Source organism: Carcharhinus amblyrhynchos, chromosome 8, assembly GCF_965287045.1.
Source record: "Carcharhinus amblyrhynchos chromosome 8, sCarAmb.v2.hapA, whole genome shotgun sequence".
Lineage (NCBI taxonomy): Eukaryota > Metazoa > Chordata > Chondrichthyes > Carcharhiniformes > Carcharhinidae > Carcharhinus > Carcharhinus amblyrhynchos.
Window position 1 is genome coordinate 96,697,635 of NC_137331.1, and position 25,190 is coordinate 96,722,824.

At 43.1% G+C, this 25,190-nt stretch overlaps 1 protein-coding gene across 2 annotated transcripts in view; it reads right to left on the reverse strand.

The window, feature by feature from the left end:
* The window catches only part of LOC145346803 (corticotropin-releasing factor receptor 2-like), a 227,050-nt gene that overhangs the window by 148,256 nt on the left and 53,604 nt on the right, over positions 1-25,190 (reverse strand). The window contains exons 1-2 of one of the 2 annotated variants that reach the window (XM_080194545.1): positions 5,809-5,929; positions 5,569-5,688 (exon numbers count right to left, since the gene is read on the reverse strand). In XM_080194545.1, coding sequence (XP_080050671.1) covers positions 5,569-5,688; positions 5,809-5,929 — 241 coding nt within the window. Of the gene's footprint in view, positions 1-5,568; positions 5,689-5,808; positions 5,930-25,190 lie in introns of those variants that run through there. The other variant, XM_080194544.1, reaches the window with a different exon arrangement.

Below are 25,190 nucleotides of genomic sequence, written 5' to 3' on the forward strand. Positions count from 1 at the left end.
GGAGCAGTGCATGAGGCTAGCAGTTCAGTTGCAAAGGTTTGAAGGTTGACTTCCTGCATGTGACCGCTTGTGTGAAATCATTGAACTTACGATGACCTTGCATTCAGATTCTCATGAACACACTATTCACACCTACCCCTGTGGCTATCTGCTCCCATTTCCCTCTTCGTTCTTCCTGCTGGTCAGCAACTTCCAGTACCTGCTGCAGCCAGAATGTGCACCTTCCCTTAAAGGAGGTGCAGGCTAGCTCCAAGGGATGCATAAGCCTGGAACCCCAGCTGAGGTATGCACAGACTGCAGAGAATGATCAGTACTGCTTTGCATGCCATTATTATTTAAATTAGAAGGCACCCCAGTTTGCATGCCATTATCCCCACTGCTGCGTAAAGGGGCTATTGAGTTTTTAGACCCGATGATAAGTGATCACATTCTTGTAGATTTCAAGTGATTTACAGATTGAGAGTGTTTTAAGTGATGAAGGTTTTGGATGCAGTTTCATCGATTTATTTGAAATGACTGGAGGGCACCACAAAAAAATTGGAAGTAAAAGAGTGAGCTAGATGCCAGGAAGTAATGCTTTTCACAGAGGATTGTCACTGTCTCGAATGAACTGCCACGACAGGTACTTGGTAAGTCCTTCCAGCAGGCACTTGATGAGAGATGATCGCAGTTCCAATTATAAATGGCTGGTCCTTAGTTATTAGTGATCCTGAGGAGCTTTGAACATCTGATAAATCCTTGAGCTTTGCTTGATTACTTTGGTGAATTAGACAAACTTCCTGGTGCTATTCCTGAGCCAGCCACATGTTTATGTTTCTTTTTGTGTGTCTGGTCTCTCGAGTGATTATGTGATGCCGGGAGGGTGAATGGTGGATATGATTGTATTGCTGCCTTGATTAAATATGCTTGATCAACCAAGCGATCTTTATTTGTACTTTTTTTGAATGCTTATCCACACATCTTACTTTAAAAAGTGTCTTGGCAGGATGTGATACAGTGGCTGTGCCCTTTTAAACTAACATTTACATTATTCCCAGTAGCTTTGTTGATATTGGACCGTCCAGATCAGAATGGTCCCAGCTTCGGATTGTGCCTCGTCTTCTGGCCTCCGTTGATAAGGGAAGCTGGTTAATGTAATTGGTCTCAACACCCTGAGTTTGGTGGAATGGAGCGGGAAGCAGTCCTGTCTGACAGCTATCCGGTTACTCCTGCTGTAAAGTGTGTATCTGAGACAGTCTCCCAAGAAAGGCTGTTGAAACTGATAGTTTTTTTGGGGCAAGTATACCAAGTGATAGGAATCAAAGCCGGTTTAATGATGTTGAGATACGAATCAAACATAAATTAACTCAACGGTTGAAGACGCCCGAGGAACTAAATGGATTGTGAATGTTTCTATGTTCCTACGTGGAGATCAAACAAGAGCAGATCAAGCTTAATTGTAAAGTCAACTCTTGTTTAAAGAGCCTGCTGACACTGTGTATCTGGCCTTGGGAGGGGAGGGAGGGGGAGGGGGAGGGGGAGGGGGGCGGGCGACACACTAGAAGGACAGTGAACACCTTTGGAACTATATTCCAGCAGAAGTGATGAGAAACTAAATGATGCAAAAAAAATGTAGCTTTAAATCTACTGAATTTGAATATATGGAGACAGAATTTGCTTGCATTAATAATAATAGTAAAAATCTGTAATTCCCCTAAAGTTGATGCCTCAAATGGTCTTATTCCATTCTACCAGCAGCCCTGCACTATCTCACCAAGGGACCGTTTTTCATCTATGAATTCAGGGCGTGTGACTATTTACATTCTCCGTTCAATTTTAGCATTCTGCACTTGCAAACTACTGTAGGATAGAGCTTACTTTAAAAGTTCAAGATAAATGAAAGCAGTTGCTGTGAGGAGGATTAAGCTCTCCTGATCCTGCCTTCACCGGCATTTTACATTCACACTTTCCATTAGGGTGGCCCAATGGGAATCAAGAGTAGGAGATTTCCAACATCTCTTATCCGGGGGAAATTGAAAAGTTAATTAAATAGCATGTGACATTTAGCCATTTTAGTTTATCTTGTCAGAAAAAAAACAGTCCCGTCATCAAATCATCTTAAACAGTGTTCCTAAATTTATGTTTCACTACTCTGAATCTGGTCTCTTGGTCTTATTGTCACAATTTCATTTGAAGCAGAATTCTCAATGCACTGGCGAGAGGAGGTGAAATTCATTGACATTGGTGGTGTAAAATGGTCTCATAGTGAACATGCAAGCTGTTTTACATTGCAATTGATTTTTTCATTATTTAAACAAAAAAAAAGTGCATGGTAAAAATTGGGTTAGAACAGAGAATATAGAAAGTGCAGGAGTAGAGCATTTGGCCCTTTGGTCCTGCACCACCATTCAATATGATCATGCACTTTCAGTATCCCATTCCCGCTTTCTATACCCCTTGATCCCTTGATCCCTTTAGCCAGAAGGGACACATCCAGCTCCCTCTTGAACATATCTAATGAACCGGTCCCAACAGCTTTCTGTGGTAGAGAATTCCACAGGTTCACAACACTCTGAGTGAAGAAGTTCTTTCTCATCTCAGTCCTGAATGGCTTACTCCTTATCCTTAGACTGGGTTCTGGATTCACTCTGGACGGTGACCAATTTTACCCCAACTTTTCTAAACCAATTACTACCTTATATGTTGTGCCCTCTTAGTCATTCTTTTCTTTAGTGAAATTGAAGAATCCGAGTTTCTCCGGACTTTCCTGATGCTTCCTGGAAAGATTAATTTTTTTGTCTGTTTCAAGGCAACTAGAATTGTTGGAAAAACAGGACACGCTGGAAAAACTCAGCAGGACTGGCAGCATCTATGGAGAGAGGAACTGAGTTAACGGATAAAATTTTCCTGTCCACCCACCACAGGAATCACAGCAGGCAGGACAGGATTATGCAAAGGTCCGCTGACCTCAGGCGCGATTTTCCAGTCTTGGGGCAAAAGCGATTGGAGAAAGCCGCCCAGCACTTCGAGTCTGAAGAACTCTTCTTCAATATGAGACACCATGTATTTTTATTTCACACCTCCAGCATCCACAATATTTTGCTTTTGTTTTAGAATATAATTGTTATTTTGTCAGCAAACTCAGTCTTCCACTCAAAAGACATCCAGTTTTTGATGTCCGTTCCATGACATTGCTTTAATACAACATAAAATTTGAAATAGAAAAGTTCAAAAGTTACGTTATAATGTGACTGCATTAATACCTTGCAGTAAGAAATGGAGCTGAGGAATTGCTTGCACTGACAGTAGAACATGAAAATACTCTCAATTACTGTCCCTTTTCTCTATTCCTCTCTCGATGTCTGTCCACCAGTCTTGCTCTCTGTGATCTCTTTCAATTTAGAATCTCACTCTCATATGAATTTCCTCTGTTGGCTATTTTGTTATTGGCATTAGCCCATTAGACCAAATCCTGCATTAAAGTAGCAGGGGATGCACTACTGTATAACATTACCCATGAGTTTCTAAGGTCACATCAACAGCAGTGTTTATCTATCACTGTGACTATGCCAAAGTTCATGCTTCAAGATACACACGTTATCTCATCTGATGAGCAAATAACACTGAGGTGCCCACAAAAGGGATGACAATTTACACATCAGAATCATTGAATGTTTACCATACAGAAAAAAGCCATTCAGTCCAGCATGTTCATGCTTGTCAATGAAGATCCATCTACACAGCCTAATCCTACTTTCCTGCATTTATTCTGTAGTCCTTCAAAGTAGACATCTAATAGCTTATTTGCAAGAAAAGGTATTTGAGGCAGCGTAATTAAGATATAAAATCATACATTGCATGTGGTATTTTCTTTCCAGCATTTCCAGAAGATGTACATCAAATGAATTTTTAGGCAAGCTTTGAAAGTTCAGCTATTTCATTTAGCCACTTCATCTCAAGTATCACACTAATAAGAATATTTCAGACTGGGATTGATGCTGGAATGCCTCACCCTTGTAGACAGTGAAATGTGAACTCTAGTTCAACTTTCTCAGAAAGCTAGCCTAAAAGACAGTTTGTCCAAAAAGTGCTAGTAGTTTTGAATACAGTGCAGAAGGAGGCCATTCAGCCCATTGAGTCTGCACTGACTCTCCGACAGAGCATCTTACCCAGGATTACCCCCACGAATTTTCCAAAATAGCATCTTACTCAGGCCCTATCCCCGTAACCCCACATATTTACCCCGCTAATCCCCCTAACCTGTATATCTTTGTATATTAAGGGGCAATTTAGCATGCCCAGTTCACCTAACCTGCACATCTTTGGACTGTTGGAGGAAACTGGAAAACCTTGAGGAGAACCACGTAGACATGGGGAAAATGTGTAAACTTCACATAGTCATCCAAGGATGGAATTGAACCCGGGTTCCCTGTGACTGTGAGGCAGCAGTGCTAACCACTGTGCCACCATGCCCAGGTTCTATTTAAATGTGGAGGGATGTTCTGCCTCTACCACATTTTCAGGTGGCGAGTTCCACATTCCATTAATCTTCCAAAAACACTCATGAGTTCAGGTTAAAAGAGGACCATAAACTTGCATTGGCAGCAGCTTAGAAACGGCACTCAACTGACAGGTGGACACTTCTGTGATGCAGAAAAGATAGAATGTAGCACAGGACGAGACTATTTGGCCATTCTGTCTGTGCCAGCTCTTTGAAAGAGCTAAATTCCCACTCACCCTACTTCTCACCACCCGCTGCTCCTTTTATAAAGCCTTACAATTTTCCCTCATCTTCCAGCACATATCCAGTTCCATCCTTTTTGCAAGCAATGCATTTAGGATCAGAAGAACTTGCTGTTATAACACAGCTTCCTTCTGGTCCTTTCGCCAATTCTCTCTGAATCTGCCTCCCTTGTGTTGCTGACCCATCTGCCGTTGGAAACAGTTCCCTTTACTTCATCAAAGAGCCTCCCGATTGCGAACACCCCAATTAAATCGCCATTAAACATTTCCAAACGCAAATGATACCATCACATCCAGAGCGGAAATTAGAAATAAAAAAAAAGCTTTGGTGGCCAAACTTTGGGGAGACGATAATGTCCCTTTAAGAGAGGCAGTGAGAGAGGATGCAGTGGCAGCTCCATTCACTAAACCTGCTGTAGGTCAGGAAGGGAACAAGAGCCCCTTACAACAGCACAGTGAGGACAGAACTCAGCTGTCCATTCTGATCCCTCTTTCTCGCTTCCTCTATATAAAGCGATGCTTCCCCTTTACTCCTTTCCAACTCGCACTTTGCAACACACACACACACACCAGATATGCAGGTTCCACAAACTGAATTCACTCAGATTCAGAAAACATTAACCTGAAAGACGCCATTAGCTGCAGGCTCAACGAGAGAGAAATAAATCTGTACCACTAACAATTTAAAAGCATATTTCTAATTAAAACAAAACCTCTGTAAACCCTGGCAAAAGATGATGCACTAATTCATCACCACGAGGCTTTACAATGATGTTTCTAGACACAATGCTAAATGGGCATTTATATTACTTGGCAAGTTTCTTTCCCCCAAAAAAACATTCTTACTTGTGGTGTTGTACTTAACCCCATTGAAGAACTCCGGGCAAGGTCTCGCCACAAGCTGTCCCGCGTTTGTCCTCGGCCAGCAAGTTCCTATCTGATCCGTTGTTGAATTGCAATAAATACCTTTGAAAGTTATAAGAAAAATATAGAATTAAAATAAGAACATGAAGAAAATAAATCAAATGCAAGCTAAAAGTTAAATCCACAATGCTTCTTGCCCGGGGTTAGTTAACGTTGTCCTACCAGTGAGATCCACAGCAGGGATAGGGTCAGGTTCATAGTAATAATGGTCCTGTAAAAGGTCTATCAGGCTGCAGTTGGGATCAAACTCGTCAATGATGATCTGGAAGATTGTGGAGTCCATGGTGCAGGTTGTGTTCGGTGCTGTAGTGAGTGCCGGGGGGTGTGTGTGTTTTCTTTTGTTGTTGCAGTTACAGCCGCTCTCCTCTCTCTCTCTCCTGAGACTGAGAGAGGAGTCTCTTGATTTAAAGCCTCACCTCTCCGCAAGCTTCGCCCCACCTCTGTAGCCAATGGGAACGCTGCCGCTATCCACGCCTGATCACATCTATCGGTAATGTGAATTCCAGGCTGCTATTATCTCTTTCAAGCTGTCATCCCGCTTCTGCCGATATATTCACCTATCTTTATGTCAATCAGTCTCTTCCCTTCCTTACGCGTACTGGGTATTCGTGGATCACTCTGCTTCCATCCCTTTTACTTCGTCTTCTGTCTCCTTTGTCAGTCTCCTTCTCACAACCCCCCTCAAACTGTTTCTTCTTCTCTCTATCCCTTGGTTGGCTCTCATCACCCTCTTTTTTTGTTTGCCTTTCGCCCTCTTCAATGTTTTTAAGTATCTCCGTTTCGTCGTTATGGTCTAGTTTATCACACTTTTCCAGTCTCTCTCAGTTACTGTCTCAGATCTGTGGACTCATTTTCTCCTTATCCCTTGCACTCTCTGGTCACTTAATGTCTCTCGAACTTTTGTTCTTTCCTGGGACCTGGGTGTAGTTTTTTTGCGCTCCACAGTTCTCCTCTTTGATCTTTTACTCCCCGTATCTCTCTATCTCTTTTTCTGTCTTCGGCTCTCGGTGTCTTTCTCTGTGTTTCTTCCTCAGAATTTCTGTCTCTTGCTTCCTCGGTATCTATCTCAATCTTAATATCTAAATGCTTCTTACATTTTCAGTGTCTGTTATTTTTGTTCTCTTGCCTCCTCTTTTTCTCTCGGTATATCTGGCTTTTGCTCTCTCAGTCTTTCACCCTTGTTAGCTATCTGTATGGCGGGCACTTGCTTTCTCTCAGTGTCTCTCCCTTGCTTTCTTTCATTGCCATTAGTGTGGTTAGATAGCGAAGAACATTAAAGCTGTGATTCGCACCTCGTTCTGAAGGGATTAAGAACAATTTTGATCTCAGCCTTTGCAAAGGAACCCTGGACATCTTGTATGAAATTTCAATTCCTATCCATTTAGAACAGTCTATATCTCATACTACACAGCACTATATGAGAAACCATTTCTTTTGCTCTTGTCTGCATCTCTGTTTCCGTCTTCTGCTCTCCATCAGTCTCTTGTTCCCTTGCTCTCTATGTCTTTTTTTAAATTATCTGTAGCTCCTTATATATTTTGCTCTCTCTCTCATGAGCTGTCTCTTGCTCCCTACCTGTGTGTGTGTGTGTGTGTGTGTATGTGTGTGTGTCTTTCAGTATTTTTGACCTTGGTCCAGCCGTTCTCCATCTGTTCACACCCAGCACTCAGCTAAATCTCCATTCACTGCAGCAGGACTGGAGAATCCCAGCTGCAAGCGATGTCAGAGAATCCAGCCCTTGTTTTTGATTTGATTTATTATTGTCACATGTATTAACATACTGTGAAAATATTGTTTCTTGTGCACTTTACAGACAAAGCATACCGTTCAAAGAGAAGGCAACGAGAGACTGCAGAATGTAGTGTTACAGTTATAGCTAGGGTGTGGTGAAAGATCAACTTAATGCATGGTAGATCCATTTAAAAGTCTGATGGCAGCAGGGAAGAAGCTGTTTTTGTGTCGATTGATACGTGACCTCAGGCTTTTGTATCTTTTTCCTGACAGAAGAAGGTGGAAGAGAGAATATCCGTGGTGCATGGAGTCCTTAATTATGTTGGCTGCTTTGCCAAGGCAAGGGAAGTGTAGATGGTGTCAATGGATGGGAGGTTGGTTTGTGTGATGGAGTGGGCTACATTCATGACCTTTTGTAGTTTCTTGTGGTCTTAGGCAGAGCAGGAGCCAGACCAAACTGTGATACAACCAGAAAGAATCCTTTCTAGGGTGCGTTTGTAAAAGTTGCTGAGCGCTGACATGCCAAATTTCCTTAGTCTTCTGAGAAAGTAGAGGCCTTGATGGGCTTTCTTAACTATAGCGTCAGCTTGGGGGCCCAGGACAGGTTCTCTCTATCTGTAGCTCCCTGTGTACCTTGTTCTTTCTCTCTCTGTCTCTCTCATGATCTATATACCTTGCTCTCTGTCTGTGCGTGTATGTGCCTTTCTCTCATTATCTCTGTCTCTTGCTCTGTCTCTCTCGATTCCACTGTCTCTTGCTCAGTCACGGCAGTTCTCCAACTCATGTCTCTCTCTCTCTCTCAGTATCTCAGTTTCTTTCTCTTTATGAAAAGAGAATGGCAGCTATGATAAAAGGAAATCTCAATGTCTCAATTTAAAAAGCAGGTAGGAGGAGGAATGGGGCTGATTAAGGACTTACACTTTGAGGCAGGGAGATAGCAGAGGTAATAAATGAATACTTTGCATCTGTCTTTACCGATGTAGAAGATGCTATCAAGGCATGGTGAAAGAGGAGGCAATTAATACACTACAAGGATTTAAAATTGGTAAGAAGGTATTAGGTAGGCTGTCTGTATTTAAAGTTGACAAAGCACCAGGGCTGGATGAGAAGCATTCAAATACATTGAGAGAAATTAAGTAAATTCTGGGGGCACTAGTCATCATTTACCAATCTTAGACACAGGAGTGGTGCCAGAGGACCAAAGAATTGCAAACATTATGGTGGCACGGTGGCAAAGTGGTTAGCACTGCTGCCTCACAGTACCAGAAACCCAGGTTTGGATTCTGGCCTCAGGTCAATGTCTGTGTGGAGTTTGCATGTTCTCCCCGTGTCTGCATCTGTTTCCTCTGGATGCTCCGGTTTCCTCCCACACTCCAAATATGTGCAGGTTAGGTTGATTGGACATGATAAATTGCTCCTCACTGTCAGGGAGACTAGCAGGGTAAACCTGTGGGGTTATGGGGATAGGACCTGGGGGGATTGATGTTGCTGGAGGCTGGATGGGCTAAATGGCCTCCTTCTGCACTGTAGATTCTATAATTACACCCTTTTTCAAAAAAGTGTAGAGATAAACCCAATGACAGCAACCCAGTTAGTTTTACTTTAGTAGTGGGAAAATTTCTGGAAATAATAATTTGGGATAACATGAATACTCACATGATCAATGTGGAGTAGTTAAAGATTTGTTAAGGGAAAATCATGTTTAATTAACTTGCTGGAGCTTTTTGAAGAGGTAATAGGAGGTTGATGAGGACAATACTGTTAATGTAGTTGACCTGAACTTCCAAAATATATTTGATACAATGCCACAGAGTAGATTATTGCTCACTGAATTAAAGGGACAGTAGCAAAATGGGTAAGAAATTGTCTTGCGTCTCAGGAAATAGGGAGTAATGGTAAATGCATGCTTTTAAATCTAGAGGATGGTTTGTAGTGAAGTTCTCCAGGAGTCAGTACATTGACCTTTGCTGTTATGTATGTATCACTGATGTACATGACTTAGATCTTGGTGTACAGGGTGCAATTTCCAAATTTGCGGATGATCTGAAACTTGAAGGGGATCGCTTAAACTTCAAAAGGACATGAAGAATTTGGTGGAATGGGCAGGCAAGTGGTAGATAAAGTTCAATTTTGAGAAATGTAAGTGATTCATTTTGTAAGAAGTACACGGAGAGGCAATTTCAAAGGTACAACTGTAAAGGGAGTGCAAGAGCAAACAGTTTGGGAGTATATGTCTTTCATTGAAGGTGATTGCACAGGTTGAGAGAGTGCTTAATAAAGTATACAGTATCTTAGATTTTATTAATTGAGGTATAGAGTACAAGAACTAAGTATTTGTGTTGAACTTATATAAGACACTAATTCAACCTCAGCTGGAGTATTGCATCCAGTACGGGACACCACATTTCAGTAAAAATGTGAATTCATTGGAGAGGGTGCAGAAAAGGTTCGTGGGAATTGTCTCAGGGATGAGTAATTTCAGTTCTCTTGTTTTTCTTGGAGAAGGCTGAAAGGAGATTTGATAGAAGGATTCAAAATCATGAGAGGGCTAGACAGAACAGATAGGGAGAAATTGTACCCCCTTGTGAAAAGATCAAGAATGAGCAAGCATACTCATTCTTTAAAGTAATTGGCAAGTGTCAAGAGAGAATCTTTTCACACAGCAAATGGATAAGGGCTGGAATTGGCTGAGAGTGTAGTGCAGGCAGGTTCAATCAAAGTATTTAAATGGGAATTAGCTGAATAGGGAGGATGTGCTGTGTTAAAGGGAGAAGGCGGAGCATTGGCACTAGGTGAATTGTTCATTCAGAGAACTGGTGCCAAATGGCCTCCTTCTGCTTTGTAACAATTGTGTGATATGTCAATCTCTTGTTCTCAGCATCTCTCTTGCTCTCTATCTTTAACTCTCTGACTCATGCTGTCTCTCTTGGTGCCTCTCACTCGAAATCTCTGTGTCTTGTTCTCTTTTTGCATTTCTCCCTCATTTTTATTCTCTTGGTATATCGTTTTTCTCTCTCAGAGAATAAATACAACCGCAACAAACAAATCATGGACTTGTCAATAAACATTACAATCGGCTAAAAGATCACCCAGGCTGCGATTTATATGTAGTGGAGTAAATAGTGTTGACTGCGCTGAATTTCTATTTGATTTTGCCCTGTCACACAGTCAAAGGCAATTGGACCATTTCTTGAAAATTGGATCTTTAGATTGGAATGAAATTTTAGCAGTATGCTAGCTGTGAAGCAGCTGCTTTCAATTTTGCTTCCCAGTCAAAAGGTCATGGGCTGTAAGCAAGCAAATCTAGCCTGAGTTTAGTGCCCCCTCGATGCAGTAGTGAGGGTGTGCAGTACTGTTAGAGGTGTGCTTTTCGAATGCAACGTTTAAACAGAGTCTCTGCCTGCTGCCTCAGTTGAACCAAAAAGATCACTTTTATGTTCACAAGATATAGGACAGAATTAGGCCATTCAGCCCATTGAGTCTGTTCTGCCATTTGATCATGGCTGATATGCCCTCATCCCAATTTTCCTGCCTTCTCCCCATAACCCTTCAACCCATCACCAATTAAAAATCTGTCTAACTCCTTAAATGTATTCACTGTCAATATTATATAAGGGAGCTCTTCCTGATGACCTGGCCAGGAAGGTTTACTCATTGACCATTATCTACTCATTGTGACTTCCTGGATAAAATACAGTTTCGCTTCCCTGGATCTGACTGTTTATTTTTTAATGTCACAAGCTTACATTAACATTGCAATGAAGTTACTGTGAAGATCCCCTAGTCTCCACACTCCAGCACCTATTTGGTGCACTGAGGAAGAATTTAGCATGGCCAATGCACCTAACCAGCATGCCTTTCGGACTGTAGGAGGAAACCTGAGCACCCGGAGGAAACCCATGCAGACACAGGGAGAACCTGCAAACTCCACACAGACAGTGACCCGAAGCTGAAATCGAACCTGGGTCCCTGGTGCTGTGAGGCAGCCATGCTAACCACTGTGCCACCCCTCCATCTCCATTAAATCTTCTCTCAACCTTCTCTTCTTCAAGGAGTACAGGCTCAGACTACATAATCTATCTTTGTAACTGAAGTCCCTGATCCCTGGGATAGTTCTTGTGAATCTTTTCTGTATCCTCTCTGATACTTTCCCATTCTTTCTAACTGTAGTGCACAGAATATGTCCCAAAGTGTTTCATAGATTGTCCTCAGGAAAGCAATGATGAGCCAGGAAGGTAGCTTTATATTATTCATTCATGGAATTCAAACATCATTGGAAAAGCCAGAATTTATTTTGCAAATCTAATTGTCCTTAAGAAGATGGTGGTGAGCCACCCGCTTGAGTCACTGCAGTCCTTGTGATATACCTAGTATGTCTGAGAGGGAGAGAGTTCCAGAGAACAGGGAAGGAGCAGTGATATAGGGTGGGATTCTCTAGTCTTATCCATGGCTGCCCCATTGCCAGAGGGAATAGAGAATTTGGCACTCAGCTAAAACTCCATTCACTGCAGTGGCATGGGAGAATGCCAATGACGGATGAGGTCAGAGGTTTTGTTCCAAGACACGATGGTGTGTTACGCCTTATTCAGTCATTTGATATCTTCATTCTCGTTCAGTGAAGTGCTACATTGTTCTCAAGGGCAGTTATTCTCAATTCAATTCTGGGATTCAAAAAGGCTAAAGTGAAATCTGGAGCTGATTGGACCTAGCGGAGCCCAAACTGAGTAAGTTATAGCTGGGAAGGTGTCATCATAACATCTTCCATTACTTTGCTAATGATTGCAAGTGTACTGATGGGGTGGTAATAGCAAGGTTGGATTTGTCCAGCTTTTTGTGATCAGGCCACACCTGAGGAACTTTCCAGATTATCTAAAATGTCAATGTTGTAACTGTACAGGGACAGTTTGGATAACTATTTGGGCGCATAACTATTTCTGGAGTACAAACCCAGTCAGTATTACAGCCAAATGCTGTTAGGGTCTACATTACCATTGCTATATCCAATACCTTCAGCTACATCTGCATATCAAGAGGAGTGAACTGAATTGGATGAAGATTAGTATTGGTATTGTTGGGGACTGGTTGAGATGAATTATCCAGTTGGCACTTCTGGCTGCAGAAGTTTCAAATGTTTCAGCCTTGTCTTTTACACTGAGATGCTGGATTCCATCATCATTGAGCATGTGGTTGTTTATGGAGCCTCCTCCAGTTAGTTATTTAATTGTCCACCACCTTTTGTGACTGAATGTCACAGGACTGCAGTGCTCCATTGTTGGTGGGATAATTAGCTCACTATTTCCACTATTTAGTATGCATGTAGTCGCTTTTGTAGAAACTCTTTTAGGTTTACCATAAGAGGTGCCTGACATATTCTCCTTAAGTCTTTCATTAAACCAGGATTTGTTCCCCTGGTTTTATGCTACAGAGTAAGAAGTCTCACAACACCAAGTTAAATTTATGCTACAGTGCAGGATATGCTCCGTTATAAGGTTGCACATTGGGCTTAAATACAGTTTTGCTACTGCTGATGGCCCACAGCACCTCAGGGATACAAAATTTCAAGCTATTCTGTACTACTTAGCACAGCTGTACATGAAGACTGGACTTTATCTCCATAAAGACTGTGTTGCTCACTTCTACCAATAGTGTCATGAACGGATGAATTGGTGACAGGTGGACTGGTCAGGACAAGGTCAAATAACTTTTCCCTTCTTGTTGATTTTCTCACCATGTGTTGCAAGTCCAGTCTGGGAGACATGTTCTTTTGGATGTGACCAATTTAATCAGTCGTGATGCAATGGGCACTAAAGTCACCCCCACTGTGAGCACATTCTGTGCCTTTGCTGTCAACAATACAACTTCCATGGAATCCCATTACAGTTCAATCCGAGAACCACAGAATCCCTATTCGAAACTCTGTCCCTCCTCCCAACTCCCAGTCTCCAGGCCACACTTCCACTCCCAACCCTGAGATGGCCATGGTTGATCCTGGACTTTATGACCTTGACCTTGTTTGCTTGCTATCCCAATCCTTCCACTGCAGTTTCTGAGGCAATTGTCTTTCAACAGAGAGGGCTGGGAGTGAATCCACCTAATTAATGATCTTTTGTGTATTAAATAAGAGTAGCACAGCCAGTATCAGTGGCAATGCATTGCCCGCTGACTCTTTGGTGGTGAGGTGGCTCCAGAGCATTTGTCTGGGCCTCTGGGTTACTCATCTGGGACAGGTGACCAGAACATGGTTGAAGGAATAGGCTTTGGGAATTGCAGTGTTAATCAGAGTGTATCTGAGGCAACCGTTTTGTCCAGATGCACTGTGCTCCTTTAATTACTCCTGCATTGTGTCTGCCAAGTCCAGAGGCTTTCATTCTTTCGTGACATTAAAGAATGCATCATTCTGCTACAAAAAAGTAATCACAGGAGAAAGTGGCTCTTTGAGCTAAGTGGAAGGACAGACTCCCCGCAGTAAGCCTCAGATAAGAGATGACTAATGTGCCCAGTATGCCCTGAAGTGGCTGAAACGCTAAAAGGATTTCAGTCATCTGTTCATTTTTACTCTGACACCAAAGCCAACCTGATGTCATTAATGTGATTCAAAGTAAACAACAGCAAACAATCATATTCAAGAAATAAAATTTTGGGAAAAATATATTCAGAGATGGGAAGACATTGAAACAGATGAAGCAGACAGCTAGCACAGAAATAGGTCTGAATAAAGAATGAAGATACAGAATTAGAAACAAGACAGGTAAATACTGATAGATGTGGTAGACAGATATATAGAAATAGAAATGGTGTGATAGAGAGTGAGAAATACATTTGAAAATAAAGATAATTTGAGATGGATACAGAACATTAAGAGGGAGGTGCAAATACAGGTACAGAATTATTTGATACAAGCAGATATAAGTGGATACAGGTAGCGGTACCCAAATAAAGGGACATGTATGGAGAAAGATGGATAAATCATTCACATTAAAATGAATGCAACTGCAGAGGTTGAGTGAGAGAAAGATGAATATAAATAAAGCTGTGTTCAGTTTGATAGAGAACCATGAACTGATACAGACAAAGGTTCAGAATAAATAAATGTCTATTCCCACGATAGATATGGTAGGATCTTCCGGTCTCACCTGCAGTGGGATTTACCGGTCGTGACAGTGCCAGGTTCTATAAGTATTGACATTTTGATATGTATTCAAAAAGATTAAGACAGAGACAAATGGATATTAATAAATGCACTTTACATGGGAAATCCGGAAAAAAAGAGTGAATCAGTATCAAAGGTATACGATAGGCGCAGCAACAGGAAAAGATACAAAGATAAATATGCTGAAAAGGGACAAATTGACATACAGAGGAAGATAGCAATACATATCGAGTGGATTCTATATGGATAGAAATAATGGATACATCAATGTACCAACAGAAATAGATAAAAGATAAAATGAATAAATTACAGCAATGGAAATGCAGACAGTGATAGAGATATAAACAAAGCAAGAGAGTCTCATATGTGCAATCACAAATTTAGGCTACTTTTTAATTTGTTATCTTAAATAGTCAGAAAGCTGTCAGAATTTCTCATATGGAAACACGTGAGGGTCCCAGCAACATCAAAAATCTCAAAAAAAATCTGAGAAGCAAATAAAGAGAGCAGAGACTGACAGAGACTACAAATGTGAAGTGTATGTGTGTGTGAAAGATAAAGAGGGAGAGAGGAACATACACGCACAGAGAGAAAAAGAGAATGAGAAAGAGAAGGGGGGTAAATTCCTCTTGCAGCTCTCACCAAGCCGTTCCCATTGCAAACACTGACACAAGCACTCTCTTACATGTTGCTTGGGTTATCGCTATGCCCTGACCCTTGGTCTTACTTTCATCACTAGACCCACCACCTGTAGGAAACAGGACAATGAGTGAAACTACCTGCTTCAGTTAATTCTACTTCCTGCTGAATCAATGTGATTTATCTCCCTAAGCTCATACAAGTCAAAGGCTTTCTTTTATATTCATTCTTGGGATGTGAGTATCACTGGCAAGGCCAGCATTTATTACCCCATCCTTGATTAGCCATGAAAAGGTGGTGATGAGCCATTTTCTCGAACTGTTGCAGTCCAGATGGTGTAGCTATAGTCACAGTGGCGTTGGGGAGGACGGATTTTGATCCACTGGCAGAAGGAACAAGAAAGCCACAGTCCTAAATCAGAATCACGCTTAACTTTGAGTGGATCTTGCAGATGATGGTGTTGCCATGTGTCTGCTGCCCTTTTCCTTCAAGGTGGCAGAGTTTGCAGGTCTGAAAGGGGTTGTTGAAGGGGCTTTGATGAGTTGCTGTATTGAATCTTGTAGATGGTACACATTGCTGCGACCATGTGTTGGCTGTCATGGGAGTGAATGTTTAAGGCAGTGGATGTGGTGTCAATCAAGCGGGCTGCTTTGTCTTGTATATTGTCAAGCTTCGTATGTGATGTTAGAGCTGCACTCATCCAAACAAGTGGAGCGTATTCCACCAAACTCCGCAAGGTGAACAGGCTTTGGGGAGTCAGGAGATAGGTTACTCATTGTGGGATTCCCAACCTCTGATGTGCTCTTGTAGCTACAGTATTTTTATGACTGGCTAATGTCAGTTAAGATTCTGGTCAATGGTAACACCAATACCTCTCCTCGCTGGATGTTGATTGTGGGGAATTCAGTGATGGTATTGTCATTCAATATCAAGCAGGGTTGGTTTGGTTCTGTCTTCGTTAGATTCGGTCATTTCCTGCACTTTTGTGGTGCAGTGCTACTTGCAACTTATCCATACAAGCTTGAATGCTCAGATCTTGCTGCATATGGGCACAGAGTACTTCAACACCTGAAGAGTTGCAAATGGCATTAATATTATGAACATCTCTAGTTCTGGTGAAGTGGATCATTGATGAAACAGCTTAGAAAACTGGTCACGAGGACACTACACTGAGGCACACCTGCAGTAGTGAACTGGGACTCAGATGATTGACTTCCAATCATCTCAGCAATCTTCCTTTTTGCTAGGCATGACTCCAACCATTGGAGAGGTTTCCCCTGATTCCCGTAACTTCAATTTTGCTCAAGATCTGTAAAGGTGCTTGTTTACCAGTTTAGGGGAAAGACATAAGAAAGAACATAAGAACATAAGAACATAAGAAATAGGAGCAGGAGTAGGCCATCCAGCCCTTCGAGCCTGCCCCGCCATTCAATAAGATCATGGCTGATCTGTCGCTGCTCAGTTCCACTTTCCCGCCCTCTCCCCATAACCCTTAATCCCCTCTCCTATCAAAAACCCATCAACCCGTGTCTTAAAAATATTTAGCGAGGCAGCCTCCACCACTTCAACGGGCAGAGAATTCCAGAGATTCACCACCCTTTGAGTGAAGAAGTTCCTCCTCAACTCTGTTCTAAACCGCCCCCCTTTTATCTTGAGGCTGTGCCCCCTAGTCCTATTGTCTTTTTTGAGCGGGAAGAGTCTTTCCACCTCTATCCTATCCATCCCATTCATCATCTTATACGTCTCAATGAGATCTCCTCTCATTCTTCTAAACTCTAACGAGTACAAGCCCAGTTTATTCAGCCTCTCCTCATAGCTCAACCCCCTCAACTCCGGTATCAGCCTAGTAAACCTCCTCTGCACTCCCTCCAAGGCCAAAATATCTTTGCGCAGGTGTGGCGCCCAAAAATGCACACAGTACTCCAGTTGCGGCCTCACCAATGCCCTATACAGCTGCAGCAAGACCTCCCTACTTTTATATTCAATCCCCTTCGCTATGAAGGCCAGCATCCCATTCGCCTTCCTGACCACCTGCTGCACCTGCAAGCTGGGTTTTTGCGACTCATGCACAAGGACCCCGAGGTCCCTCTGCACCGTCGCCTGCTGCAGTTTTTCGCCTCGTAAGTAATAGTCCTTCCTACCATTTTTCCTACCAAAGTGGACCACCTCACACTTGCCAACATTAAATTCCATTTGCCATTTCCTGGCCCATTCGCCCAGCCTATCTAGATCCTTCTGCAGACTCTCCACACCCTCCGCACAATTTGCCGTTCCCCAAATCTTGGTGTCATCAGCAAATTTCGACACTCTACACTCGGTTCCCTCCTCCAGATCATCTATATAAATGGTAAAAAGCTGAGGCCCCAGCACCGACCCCTGGGGCACTCCACTAGTCACCATCCGCCAATCCGAATAGCACCCGTTGACCCCCACTCTCTGTCTCCTATTTGACAACCAATCTTCTATCCACGCTAACACCTTACCCCCAACTCCATGTCCCTCGACCTTCTGCAATAACCTCTTGTGAGGCACTTTGTCAAACGCTTTCTGAAAATCTAGAAAGACCACATCCACCGGCTCTCCTCTATCCACTGCCCTAGACACATCCTCATAGAACTCCAGTAAATTTGTCAGACACGACTTCCCTTTAATGAAACCGTGCTGCGTCTGCTCTATCAAGCAATTCCCTTCAAGATGCCTCGCAATTTCCTCCTTGATGACAGATTCTAACATTTTACCTACCACAGATGTTAAACTAACCGGCCTATAATTCCCCGCCTTTTGCCTGGCACCCTTCTTAAACAACGGCGTAACATTAGCCGTTTTCCAATCATCCGGCACTTCCCCGGAATCCAGCGACGTTTGGAAAATAAGCTGCACACGGTACAATGCTGCAGCAGGACATAGGCAAAGAGAAAGGGAAAAGGAACGTAGTAGTTATTGGGGATAGTGGGGTGAAGGGTATTGACACTGTCCTTTGTCACAATGACAAAGTGCACAGAAGGGTGTGTTGTCTGCCTGGTGCTCGGGTACGGGATGTCGCAGCTGGGCTGCAGAGGAACCTGGAGTGGGAGGGTGAGAATCCGGTCGTTGTGGTACATGTGGGTGCCGGCGACGTAAGCAAAATGCAGACTGAGGATCTGGGGAGGGAGTATGAAAAGCTTGGAATGGAATTAAAAAGTAGAACCGACAAGGTGGTTATCTCTGGGCTACTGCCTGAACCGTGTGCAGATGGGCATAGGGTTGACAGGATTAAGGAAGTGAATGGGTGGCTCAGGGATTGGTGTGGGAGGAATGGGTTTGAATTTATGGGGCATTGGCACCAGTATTGGGGTAGGTGGGACCTGTTCGGGAGGGATGGGGTTGGTCTGAACCGTGCTGGGACCAGAGTGTTGGCGAATCGAGTAAAGAGGACTGTAGACAGGGCTTTAAACTAATTAGTGGGGGGGAGGGTGTGAGGGTAGGTGACCTTACGAGGTCTAAAGTTAAGGAGAGGGTACATGTAAGGGAAGAGGCCGAGGATGTCCCAATAATAGAGGGAGTAGGGGGCGTGAGTATAGTTGGTGGCGTTGCGACAAATAGGGTCCAGGTGAAGGCTGGGATGAAAGCACTTTATCTGAATGCACGAAGCATTCGGAATAAAGTGGATGAGCTGATGGCGCAGATCGACACAAATGGATACGATCTGGTGGCCATTACAGAGACGTGGCTGCAGGGTGACAGGGACTGGGAGCTGAATGTACAGGGCTATCAAGTGTTTAGGAAGGATAGACAGGAGGGAAAAGGGGGGGGCGTAGCTATGCTGATTAAGGATAGCATCACGGTGATAGCAAGGGATGATATTGGAGCCAAGGAGCAGAGGGTGGAATCGTTGTGGGTGGAGATTAGGAACAGCAAAGGGAGGAAGACGCTGGTGGGTGTCGTCTATAGGCCCCCGAATAATGATCTGGAGATGGGGAGGGCTGTTAACGCGCAAATAAGTGCGGCGTGCAAGAATGGGACGGCCGTAGTTATGGGGGATTTCAATCTGCATATTGATTGGTCGACCCATGTTGGACGTGGGGGGCTCAAGGAAGAGTTCTTGGAATGCTGCCGGGATAGTTTCCTCAAACAGTGTGTGTTGGAGCCGACGAGGGAGCGAGCCATCTTGGATCTGGTGCTATGTAATGAGGCGGGTAGAATTAGGGACCTTGTGGTGAAGGATCCTCTTGGGGAGAGTGATCATTGTATGGTGGAGTTTCTGGTGCAGATGGAGGAGGAGAAAGTGGGTTCCCGGACATGCATCCTTTGTTTGAATAGAGGGAAATACAGTAGGATGAAAGAAGAATTGGCGAATGTGGACTGGGAGAGCGCGTTGGAGGGAGGGTCTGTTAAGGAGCAGTGGAGGATCTTTAAGGAGATCTTTCTTGGTGCTCAACGGAAATTTATTCCGATGGTCAAAAAGGATAGTAGGAAGAGAGGTAATAAGCCGTGGATAACAAAGGAGGTGAAGGAAAGTGTTAAACTAAAAGCGGAGGAATTTAGAGTAGCTAAGAGTAGTGGGCGAGAAGAGGATTGGGAGAGGTTTAAATGTCAACAAAGATTGACAAAGAAGTTGATAAGGAAGGGTAGGAGAAACTATGAAGCTGGGCTAGCGCTTAATATAAAAAAGGATAGCAAGAGTTTTTATAAATATATAAAAAGGAAGAGGCTGGCTAGGGTGAATGTTGGTCCTTTAGAGGATGAGAAAGGGGACCTAGTGGTAGGGGATGGGGATATGGCTAAGATATTGAATAATTTTTTTGTTTCTGTCTTCACGGAGGAGGACGTGAATAATTTGCCGGGTGTTAGCGATAGAAAGGTGGTAGGACTGGAGGGTCTTAATGACATTACTGTTACTAGAAAGGCGGTGCTCGACAGACTGGAGGGGCTGATTGTGGACAATTTGTTTATTTACAGGTTGGAATGATACAGAGGCTGCAATCAGCTCCTTAGGTGACTCGGAGTCTCAGAAGCCTGCGCTTACCAGGGTGATCCCCTGATTGGTTCCAGAGGTCGTATGACCCTTACTTTGCAGATTGAACCTTAAAGGGACAATATCCCTATATCCTTCCCCCTTTAAGTCCTTTTATACAAATGTCAATACTCAATTTACACAGTTCCAGGTAATTAAACACTTTGTACTTGAATTTAGTCAATTATAAATTAAATCTTTCAGAGGAGTTTCCAAATCCTTGTGGAATGGCATAACTCTCCTGGGACGCTTCCACAAATTGCTGACAGCTGAAACCACAATGAAGGTGCCTCTTCAAACACAAACAGCTCAGTTCTATCTGTTTCCATAGAGATGTCAGTTGTGTCTGCCGTAGTACAGCGAGGGGTATTTCAGTGCCAGAACAGTTGGTACCGTTTCCTGATGGCAGTACGCTTCCTGATGACAAAACCAGCTGCTGGAGCATCTTTCTTTTTTCATGAATGGTCCAATTATTTTCAGTCATTCCCTCCTTCTACATCCACTGATAAGACAGGGGTCCAGATTTAGAGACAAGTATCCCAGGGACCCAGCTCGATCCACGACCAAAATTGATATACACAGCATCATTTATTATAAACGGCATGGTAGCACAGTGGTTAGCACTGCCGCCTCACAGCACCAGGGACCCAGGTTCAATTCTGGCCTCAGGTGACTGTCTGTATTGAGTTTACATGTTCTCCCAAGTGTCCGTGTGGGTTTGTTCCAGGTTTTCAGGTTTCTTCCCATATTCCAAAGATATGTAGGTTAGATGGATTGGCCAGGCTAAATTGCCCTTTAGTGTCCCAAGATGTGCAGGGGATTTGCAGGGTAAACACGTAGGGTTACATGGATAGGGGCCTGGGTGGGATTATCAGAGAGTTGGTGCAAACTTGATGGGCTAACAGGCCTCTTTCTGCACTGTAGGGAGTCTATGATTGTATAAACTACTGTGTTGACTGACATAAATCATGACTTACCTTCTGACAGTGTTGGCTGGCATCTACCCTCCCTGGAAAATTTGAAAGCACAAGGCTCAGTCTTATTCTGAGACAATGGTTCATTAATAACTCTGCTGGCAGGACTCCCATTGTTGCATGTGGAGCAGTCGGGTAGCCAAGAAAAAAGCATGAGATTCTGATCTCCCAGGTTCCTCCTGACTACTACTTTAGGCCAGACTGAAAAGTTTAGAAGGTGCGGTCAGCCAGCTTTTTTGGATGCTGGATGCTAAATTGCAGTTTTAATGTGATTTATACCATCGAATGTGGTGAAATTTTAAAAATCAGCACTTGTGAACAAAGGTAAACGGTAAGGTTGCCATAGTTCCAGATGACCATAGATTGCTCTCCCCTCAGAGGGGGAGATTTGACTGGTGGTGATTTAACTTGAGGATCACCACATCTCAGACGAGGAGTAAGGTTGAGAAGGTGGGGCCTTCCTAACCTTCTCAATGTTCCATTGTCGGGCACTATGGTATCAGGTATTCCGTGGTGCACTGGCGTAATCTTTCAAAGGTAGTGTGAGGTGTCAGGGGCTGGTGCCTCTTTTAGGGTTTTGATCTTGTCTTCCATGGGGTATAATCCATGTGCATCTACACAGTATCCCAGGTAGGTTATCTTGATGGCTTGAATAATATTTCTCCTTCTTGAGGCAAAATCCAACCACTAGTGAGGTCTCAGGGCCTCCACCCCCCAACCTCTGCCTGCTCCCCCCCACCTCCCACAACGCCCCCCCCCCACCCCCCCAATTAGAGCTGGCATTCACCCCATCCCCCTTCCCAACCAATCGGAACTGACATTCATCCCCCCATCCCCAATTGAGCTGACACTCACCCTGCCCCAACACTTGCCCTCCCCTAATTGGAGCCAGCGTTCACCCCCATCCTCCTGATTGGAGTTGGAGCCAACAATTCTCCCCTATTGGAGCCAGCACTTCTACTCTCCTCCCCACCCATCAGAGCCAACATTCACCCTGACTCCCCGATCAGAGTTGAGCCATAAGGCACCCAACAGGTCCACTCTGACAATGCCCCCGACACAGATTAGACCTGCATGTTAGCATGGGCATAGTGACTGAGAACACAATCAGTCGATTCTTATTGAGAAAATTGTCACTGGACACTGATTGAAAACATTGACACTGGAAACTGATTGAGAACACTGTCACTGGATAGTGAGTAAGAACATTGTCACTGGATAGTGAGTAAGAACATTGTCACTGGATAGTGAGTAAGAACATTGCCACTGGATAGAGAGTGAGAACATTGCCACTGGATAGAGAGTGAGAACATCGCCGCTGGATAGAGAGTGAGAACATTGACACTGGATAGATAGTGAGAACATTGTCACTGTAAAGAGAATGAGAACAGCGTCACTGATAGAGTGAGAACATTGTCACTGGATAGAGAGTGAGAACATAGACACTGGATAGAGAGTGAGAACATAGACACTGGATAGTGAGTGAGAACATTGACACTGGATAGTGAGTGAGAACATTGACACTGGATAGAGAGTGAGAACATTGACACTGGATAGAGAGTGAGAACACTGTCATTGGATAGAGAGCGAGAACATTGATATAGGGTAAAGAGGGAGAACATTGACACTGGATTGAGCGTGAAAACATTGACACTGGATAGAAAGTGAGAACATTGACACTGGATAGAGAGTGAGAGCATTGACATTGGATAGAGAGCGAGAACATTGATATTGGATAGAGAGTGAGAATATTGACACTGGATAGAAAGTGAGAACATTGACACTGAATAGTGAGTGAGAACATTGACACTGGATAGAGAATGAGAACAGCATCACTGAGAGTGAAAACATTGTCACTGGATAGAGAGTGAGAATATTATCACTGGATAGAGAATGAGAACAGCGTCACTGATAGAGTGAGAACGTTGTCATTGGATAGAGAGTAAGAACATTGTCACTGGATAGAGGATGAGAACAGTGTCACTGGATAGAGAGTAAGAACATTTTCACTGGATAGAGAGTGAGAACAGCATCACTGATAGAGTGAGAACATTGTCATTTGATAGATTGAGAACATTGTCATTAGATAGAGAGTAAGAACATTGTCACTGGATAGTAAATGAAAACAGTGTCACTTGATAAAGAGTAAGAACATTTTCACTGTATAGAGAGTGAGAACAGTGTCACTGATAGAGTAAGAACATTGTCATTGGATAGAAAGTGAGAACATTGACACTGGATAGTGAGTGAGAACATTGATACTGGCTAGTGAATGAGAACATTGTCATTGGATTGAGAATGAGAACATTGTCACTGGATAGAGAGTGAGAACATTATCATAGGATAGAGAATGAGAAAATCATCACTGACAGAGTGAGAACACTGACACTGGATAGAGAGTGAAAACATTGATGCTGAATAGTGAATGAGAACATTGTCATTTGACAGTGAGTGAGAATATTGCCATTGGATACTGATTGAGAATATTGTCACTTGATAGTGAGTGAGAACATTGACTTTGGATACAGATTGACAACATTATCACTAGTTAGTGACAAAGAACATTGCCACAGGACAGTGATTGAGAACATTGTCACTGATGGAATGAGAACACTGACACTGGACAGGGAATGAGAACATTGTCACTGGATAGGGGGTGAGAACATTGTCACTGGATAGGGAGTGAGAATATTGTCACTGGACGGAGAGTGAGAATATTGTCACTGGACAGAGAGTGAGAACATTGTCACTGGATAGAGAGTGAAAATATTGTCACTGGATTGTGAATGGGAACATTGTCACTGGATAGAGAGTGAGAACATTGTCACTGGATAGAGAGTGAAAATATTGTCACTGGATTGTGAATGGGAACATTGTCACTGGATAGAGAGTGAGAACATTGTCACTGGATAGAGAGTGGAAACATTGATACCGAATAGTGAGTCAGAACATTGTCACTGGATAGAGAATGAGATCATTGACATTGGATAGTGAGTGAGAACATTGTCACTGGATAAAGAGTGAGAACATTGACACTGAATAGTAAGTGAGAACATTGACACTGAATAGTGAGTGAGAGCATTGACACTGGATGGAGAATGAGAACAGTGTCACTGATAGAGTGAGAACATTGTCACTGGATAGAGAGTGAAAACATTGTCACTGGATAGAGAGTGAAAACATTGTCACTGGATAGAGAGTGAGAACATTGTCACTGGATAGAGAATGAGAACAGTGTAACTGATAGATTGAGAATATTGTCACTGGATGGAGAATGAGAACAGTGTCACTGATAGAGTAAGAACATTGTCACTGGATAGAGAGTGAGAACATTGGCACTGGGCAGAGAGTGAGAACATTGTCATTTGACAGTGAGTGAGAACATTGCCACTGGATACAGATTGAGAACATTATCACTAGATATTGACAGAGAACATTGCCATGGGACAGTGATTGAGAACATTGTCACTGGATAGAGAGTGGGAACATTATCACTGGATAGAGAGTGAGAACATTGTCACTGGATAGAAAATGAGAACAGCGTCACTAATAGAATGAGAACACTGACACTGGATAGAAAGTGAAAACGTTGAAATTGGATAGTGATTGAGAACATTGACACTGGATACTGAATGAGAACATTGACATTGGATACTGAATGAGAACATTGTCGCTGGATACTGAATGAGAACATTGTCGCTGGATACTGAATGAGAACATTGTCACTGGATACTGAATGAGAACATTGTCACTGGATACTGAATGAGAACATTGACACTGGATACTGAATGAGAACATTGACACTGGATACTGAATGAGAACATTGACACTGGATACTGAATGAGAACATTGACACTGGATATAGAGTGAGGACATTGATACTGGATACTGAATGAGGACATTGACACTGGAGACTGAATGAAAACATTGGCACTGGATATAGAGTGAGGACATTGATACTGGATACTGAATGTGGACATTGATACTGGATACTGAATGTGGACATTGACACTGGATACTGAATGAGAACATTGACACTGGATACTGAATGAGAACA